Here is a 6,961-nt window from a genome sequence, read left to right as displayed (position 1 = left end):
ATTTATTATTTTTTTTGAAGTGTGTTCAAATTTATACCAGAGTATAGGTTTATTTTAAAAAAAAAACCCAAGCAATATATTGGATTATATTATACATATTTAGGTTGTTTTTCCTCAAAAATACAAAAGAAGATAAAAAACTAAGAAATAAGAATATTACCAGACAAACTCCTGTGAGTCCATTGATTACTGGTCCGCTAGTGGTGGCCCAGTTGCTACCCACCGATCCAGCCACCGACACCATATGCTCCGTTCCTTCACATGTTCTGTTCCATTGTCAAATATATAATCAATCATTACATTTCTATCAAAAAAATAAAAAATAAATCAGTCATTGCATCATCTGATCCTTGTCAAATTTCAAAATACATCACCAAAATCGATTCAAAACACAGTAAATTTCATCGTCAACCCTCTAACACTGTAAATTAAGTAAGAGCAATTTAGCCTTTTTGCCTTTCCACCCTCAAAAGCCATAATCACAGCTATTGTGAGTTACAGCTGTGGCATATGATCTTATGGAGTGGAGCTGGTCTTAATTTTCTCCATTTGTCTCGCTTTTATTCGAAGATTAATTAACAGAAACACGGACTAAACAATGAATGATTTCCCTAATAATGATTGGATTGATCCCAGCAAAAGCGACAGAGCGCGGGAACTAGATGAAGGAGATAAAACGAAACCACACAAATCTATCCACTGATGCAGCAGAGCTCCATGTTCTGAGTCCAATCGTCCCATACCTAACTGATCACTACCCACCACACGCTTTTCACACAAAACCCTAGATGACGGAAAAAAGAAGTATTTTTACAACTTAAAAGATTGAATTGAAAAAGAAAAACACAACTCAGAGTTGAATTTGCAGAGACTGGTTTCTTATCCTGATTCCTGAATTTCGGATGATTTTGTTGGGGACCGGGGAGTTCAAATTTGTGATGCATGTGAAAACCCAGATAAAATTCAATTCAAGCGGTTGATGCAACAACCCACACCACCCAATTCTATCTCCCATAAATAAATGAAACCGAATAGATTAATTAAAGTTCCAAGATAGAGAGAGAAGACATAAATCCTTTTCTCTTTCTTTAATTTTTGGTGACCGTGATTAGTGGAAATTGAATTCATGATAGGCTATAGCATTACTTTTACGTCCATAATTCTTCTTCCTTACGTTTGGTACCAAGATATCATACACATTCCATAATTATGCGAAACCGCGTGAACTGTTGTGCTGGCCCTCCCTCGCTGTCCTGTGCTTCCTTCTCTCTCTTTTCATGCTTTCAATGAGTCAAAGTTGTGGACCCCTGCCCTAGTGCAGTTTACTTACTTAAGCACAAGTGTGCTGCTACTCGTTTCAAAGATTCATCAGAGTCTATGAGGAGTTCAGTAGATCACTAGAATCCTGGTCCTTTAGCTGAATCTGTCGAGGAGGAAAACCAGAACATTCTCATCTGGGTAAGTCAGAATCACTTGGTTTTCTTCTGTACAGGTTTTACTTACTTTAGCATTCCATTCGACTTTTCATGGCTTAGTAACAAGTTTGTTTACTTTTATTGAAATGGGTTTTCAACTTCTTCTCTTTCCGGTGAATGTAGTTGTTCCTGATTCTGATTTGTTAGGCTTTGATGGGTTTGCCGAGCTGTTTTTAACTTCTAGAGCTTTCGGCTTTGAAATTTGAAAAAAAAAAAACATTTTTGCAGATCTTCACTTATTAACTAGTGTGTTTGCTTTGATTGAAATGCGTTTTCGGCTTCTTCTCTTTCTGGTGAATGTAGCTTTTTGCTGACTTTGATTTGTAAGCTTCGATGGGTTCACTGAGCTGTTTTTAACTTCTTAGAGCTTTCGTCTTTGAAAGAGAAAATAATAAAAAAACTACATTGTTCAGACCTTCACTTTTTCATGTTATTCTACATTCTTTTGTGGAAAAGTGATTGTTTGAATTTTAAATCTGTAATGTACCTTCCTTTATGCAATGGCCATCTTATTTGGGGTTATTTATGCAGAAGTTTGAAACTTAGGATACATTTCTGGTGACAAAATGGGGAAAACACTCGTGCTACGCATGATTTTTGGGCTTCTGGCATGCTTTAGTATTTCTTTGGTGAAAGCAGAGGACGCTTACAGATTCTATACTTGGACTGTAACCTACGGAACTATTAATCCTCTTGGTGTTCCTCAACAGGTTGGTCTTTTGGTGACTGAGAATTATGTATTGTTTTTACACATTTAGGCAAAAGGCTTTCTTTCATTTCTGTTAGTTCAATTGAGCTCACATCAGCTTTAAGCTTTTCTCCATTCTGATATAGTTTTGGCTATTTGCTTTTAAAGGGTATTCTCATCAATGGCCAATTTCCTGGTCCTAGACTCGATGTTGTCACCAACGACAACATAATCCTCAACCTCATTAATAAGCTCGACCAACCTTTCCTATTAACCTGGTGAGTCTCACTCTCATTTCAGTAACTAGTTCTCTTTCCATATCATTTTCATTAGTGGGGAAATATATACTTCTGCAGTTGAAGGCATAATTGGCAATGAAGCATTTTCTGTGTTTCCCAATTTTGAATTCTTTATCTTTGAAGTTTAGACTTTCTGAGCTTCCTTCTTTTTTTGAGATTTAACTACTGATGAGATTTTGGTTGCTCTGAAATCATGGACTCTGATAACTAGGAACGGCATTAAGCAGAGGAAGAATTCATGGCAAGATGGAGTGCTTGGGACTAATTGTGCTATTCCTCCAAACTCAAACTTCACATACAAGTTCCAAACCAAGGATCAAATTGGTACCTACACATATTTCCCCTCAACTCTAATGCACAGAGCAGCTGGTGGGTTTGGAGGGCTGAATGTCTATGCAAGGTCTGTGATTCCAGTCCCATATCCTCGACCTGCCGAGGATTTCACTTTGCTTATTGGAGATTGGTACAAGAAAAGCCACACGGTGATTTAGCTTACCCTCTCCTTCTGCATTTTTAGCATAACCATTCTCATGATTGCCCATTTGAAATTAGTTAATTAATGGGTTATTGATAATGTCAGCCATCTGCCCGGCTGACATTCTTGTGTTGTAAAACTACTTCTCAGTGTTAAGTTCTTGCAAAGCACTGGATTTGTTTCTTCCTGCATTACTTGAACTTTCTCAAAATCTGAGAGGTTTGGTTAAGCAAAATTGCACTTGACTTTTGAGCCACACTGAAATCACGTTGTCCTATTTCAGCGGAATGTCAGAATGTCAAAATGTTCAGAATAGTTTCTAGGAGTCTGGCCTGGTTGCATCGACCAATCAAAATGATTTTGAGAAGTGTTTAGTTAACCTGCCTGTTTGGTTTCTATTGAAGTTGCTTCTGGTTTTTGCAGAACTTACAACAGTTACTGGATTCAGGGAGAACTCTTCCCTTTCCTGATGCCCTTCTTATGAATGGTCAAGCTCACTCTACTTTCACTGGTGATCAAGGTACATTACTTAATTGCTTATTACTTTGATTGACTATTGACTCTCCAGACTGATTTAGATGATGGTTAAATGTTGAATAATCCTTTATCCAGATATATCTGACCTAGGTATATTGATGCCATATTCAGGTAAAACATACATGTTCAGGATCTCCAATGTGGGCCATGCAACCTCCTTCAATTTCCGGATTCAGGGACACATGATGAAACTGGTTGAGGTCGAAGGATCTCACGTCATACAGGGCATGTATGATTCTCTTGATGTACATGTTGGCCAATCAATATCTGTCTTGGTCACCTTGAATCAGGCTCCTAAGGATTACTATATTGTTGCATCTACACGCTTCACAAAGCAAGTTCTCACAGCAACTTCAGTGTTACATTACTCAAACTCTCAATCCTCAGTTTCTGGCCCATTGCCTGCTGGCCCAACTTACGAAATATATTGGTCTATGAAGCAGGCCAGAACCTTCAGGTAATATTTTTTGAGCACTAGAACATTGAAGGTACTTCATTTGTTCATTTGGCAATATGTCTCAACATAATTCGTAAACATGCTTTTGGGGGTTAACAAAACTCAGAAATCAACATCAATGCCTTCAATTTTGAATCTAATGAATTCTCCTTCCATTTCTGTTTCCTTTTTGAAAAGATGGAATTTGACAGCAAATGCAGCTAGGCCAAATCCTCAAGGTTCATTTCATTATGGGAAAATTTCACCATCAAAGACGATTGTCTTGGCCAGCTCAGCAGCTCTGATAAACGGAAAACAGCGTTATGCTGTAAATAGGGTTTCTTTCATCTACCCTGACACTCCTCTTAAGCTTGCTGACTACTTCAACATCCCTGGTGTCTTCAGTTTGAACATTATCCAGGCAAATCCCACAGAGGGTCCTGCATTCTATGGCACCTCAGTCATGCCTCTTTCTCTCCATGATTTTGTTGAGGTTGTCTTCCAAAACAGTGAGAACACAATCCAGTCTTGGCATCTTGATGGTTATGACTTCTGGGTTGTCGGGTAAGCCTATATTTGTTTGGTCTTTTTTTGTTCAGAATTCTATCTGGTTACTATTTCTGAAATTCTGATAATGCAAATTGGAATTCAAACCAGTTACGGACAAGGACAATGGTCACAAGCCAGTAGGAAATCATACAATCTAGTTGATGCACTCACCAGACATACTGCTCAGGTACTGAAGCTGTATATGAAAATGCATTTGGTGTTTATGGTTTTCTTGTGATTGATTCCAACAGGCTATAGTCTTAGGGTTGGTTCTTAATATATGTACTTCCCCTGTAGGTTTATCCAAATTCTTGGACAGCTATATTGGTGTCACTGGACAACCAAGGTATGTGGAACTTGAGGTCTGCAATGTGGGAAAGGCAGTACTTGGGTCAGCAACTCTATCTCAGGGTTTGGACCGCAACTAGTAGCCTTGCTAATGAATACAACATCCCTTCAAATGCCATCCTTTGTGGGAAAGCTGCAGGAAAGCATACTTAGATTGTCTTAACTTTTAATGTTTTTGGTTCTTTCAGTCATAAAGGTATGACTGTAAGAAAGAGAGGGAAGAATGAAGAAGGAAATGTCTTGATTTAATTTATTTATGTTGCTGTATTGTTATAGTAAGAGCTGTAAAAATTTCTTCAGTTATTCACATTAACCTTGCTTTCTCTAAGTATTTTCCATTTCCTTCATGTGCCCATTAGTTAAAGAAGAAAGATTTATCAATGCAAAGTATATGTTTATATGCCTTTTGCCCCCTTGCTAACATCTATTGATCTGAAGCAGCTGGTTTAGATTATCTATAAAACATCTGCTTTGCTGTATGGTTCATTAAGCACAAATACTCTTCATTTAATTATTATCAGTTGTGCAAAGTGGATTCTCCCTCAGTTCTTAAAAGAGACTGTTTATTACTATCTGTGCCAAAAAAATTTGTAGCATGTTGGGGGATTGTTAATGACAATCCGTACCAGATATCAATATCTTCATCTACAAGGGCTTTCCAGGGTCAATGTAGGCAACATAGCAGGGCTTCCAAGCCATTCCCTGCTGTTTGTGCGGTTGATGTGTGCCTAAACAAAGAGGGGCGAAATGATCACTCCTGCTGTTGCCCCAAGTGTTCCTTGGTCTGCCCCAAGATCAGAAATTTTGGACTTGGGGGATGGGTCAAAGAAGTTCAGGTTAAGTCGGATTTTTATTTGCAGCAGCCCTGCTGCCCGCAGCTAACGATGGTGATTATTTCACCCATATAGAAACCAATCCAACAGTGCTGAATAAATTAATAATGATACACAAGTCCTTGATATTTTATAAATTTACAAAATAAAATCCCTGCTTTACCCGATCCTAAACCACCGAGATTTGTAAAATAAATTCACAAAACAAACCACCTGTTTTTAGTAAAAAAAGCTATGGAAGGAAAGAATCTGAAGAAACGTGACTTGCTACCAGTTGGGTGGATCTAGGTTTTTGGATCTAGATAGGCCGGAACTGAAGGAAAAATTGTGGGTTTTAAGGATCTCTCAAAGGGCGAAGAATATATCGTTCATGAACGAGGGTAGAGTCACTGTTGTGGTTAGTTTTGAAAATCCAAACATGATTTTATCCACTTTTGTAAAGTGAAAGATTAGGTAGCTAGTTTTGTAAAAGAAAACTTAAATGTATCCAATCTTGTAATTTTCCCAAGGAAGAAAGGCCTTAAATCTGAAGTTTTCTATTTTTTAGTTAAAACTTTGAAAAAATCAGAGGCTATAAAGGTTTTCTGTTCATATTACAAAGGAGGATAATCACTCACTTTAATCCCTTGTTTTCATTTTTCGATCAAGAACTTACAGTTGCCTTCCATAAATAGAATCGGGATTTAAAAATAAAAATTTAGATAAATAAAAGGTGTTTATTGTAATTTAATTCTTTATTATTTACACATATATCACCACATTTTAATTTGCAACCATTAAATATAGAGTTTTACACCTGGCATCATCTTAGCCACTGCAGGCAGCAGCAGGCAGCAAATAAAAATCCAGGTAATGCCTGGCCATAGTTGGATTTTTCAAGCCCTAAGTTGTTATAGGATTTAAGCCCAGCTAAAAACTTAAAAGCTAGCCCAGCCCAGCCCAGCCCATGAAATTTTGAATGGGTCTTACGTAACTACTAGTTTTGGTCTTAAAATTTTTTTTACCTTGTTTACAATTATTTTTTTTACTATTAAAAGAATTTTTATTGAAGTTTTTTTTTTGTCAAAAATTCAACATTTCATAAACTTGAAAGAAAATACTGACAAAAACACCAAACAAAAAAAGAAAAAAACCCAAATTAGGGGATGGATCAAGCCCAATAAAGACAAGCATACTGGATATGATATACATATCTACCACCATTGCCTAGGTAGACACACCAAAAAGGCGGACACCGGAGATTTTACGCAGACAAGGACACGCCACAAGGGCTTACATAGCACTCGCCTCAAGGGCGAAACACGCCACAAGGGTGTGTGAC

The 6,961-nt window shown here is 37.5% G+C and overlaps 1 protein-coding gene across 1 annotated transcript; it reads left to right on the top strand.

Annotated features, from left to right (window-relative positions):
• The first annotated feature begins 1,349 nt into the window (after positions 1-1,349).
• LOC149017921 (L-ascorbate oxidase homolog) lies at positions 1,350-5,277 on the top strand. The gene is made up of 9 exons (XM_089152248.1): positions 1,350-1,458; positions 2,007-2,185; positions 2,332-2,441; positions 2,674-2,944; positions 3,361-3,457; positions 3,586-3,931; positions 4,109-4,474; positions 4,568-4,646; positions 4,757-5,277. Exons 2-9 carry the CDS (start codon positions 2,042-2,044, stop codon positions 4,958-4,960), a joined length of 1,617 nt encoding a protein of 538 aa, XP_089008374.1. The 5' UTR covers positions 1,350-1,458; positions 2,007-2,041; the 3' UTR covers positions 4,961-5,277.
• The last annotated feature ends 1,684 nt before the right edge of the window (positions 5,278-6,961 follow it).

Source organism: Hakea prostrata, chromosome 4 (assembly GCF_041222555.1).
Source record: "Hakea prostrata isolate BN-2017 chromosome 4, UWA_Hpros_2, whole genome shotgun sequence".
Lineage (NCBI taxonomy): Eukaryota > Viridiplantae > Streptophyta > Magnoliopsida > Proteales > Proteaceae > Hakea > Hakea prostrata.
The sequence above is the reverse complement of the archived record's forward strand: the minus strand, read 5'-3'. Positions and strand labels throughout refer to the sequence as shown.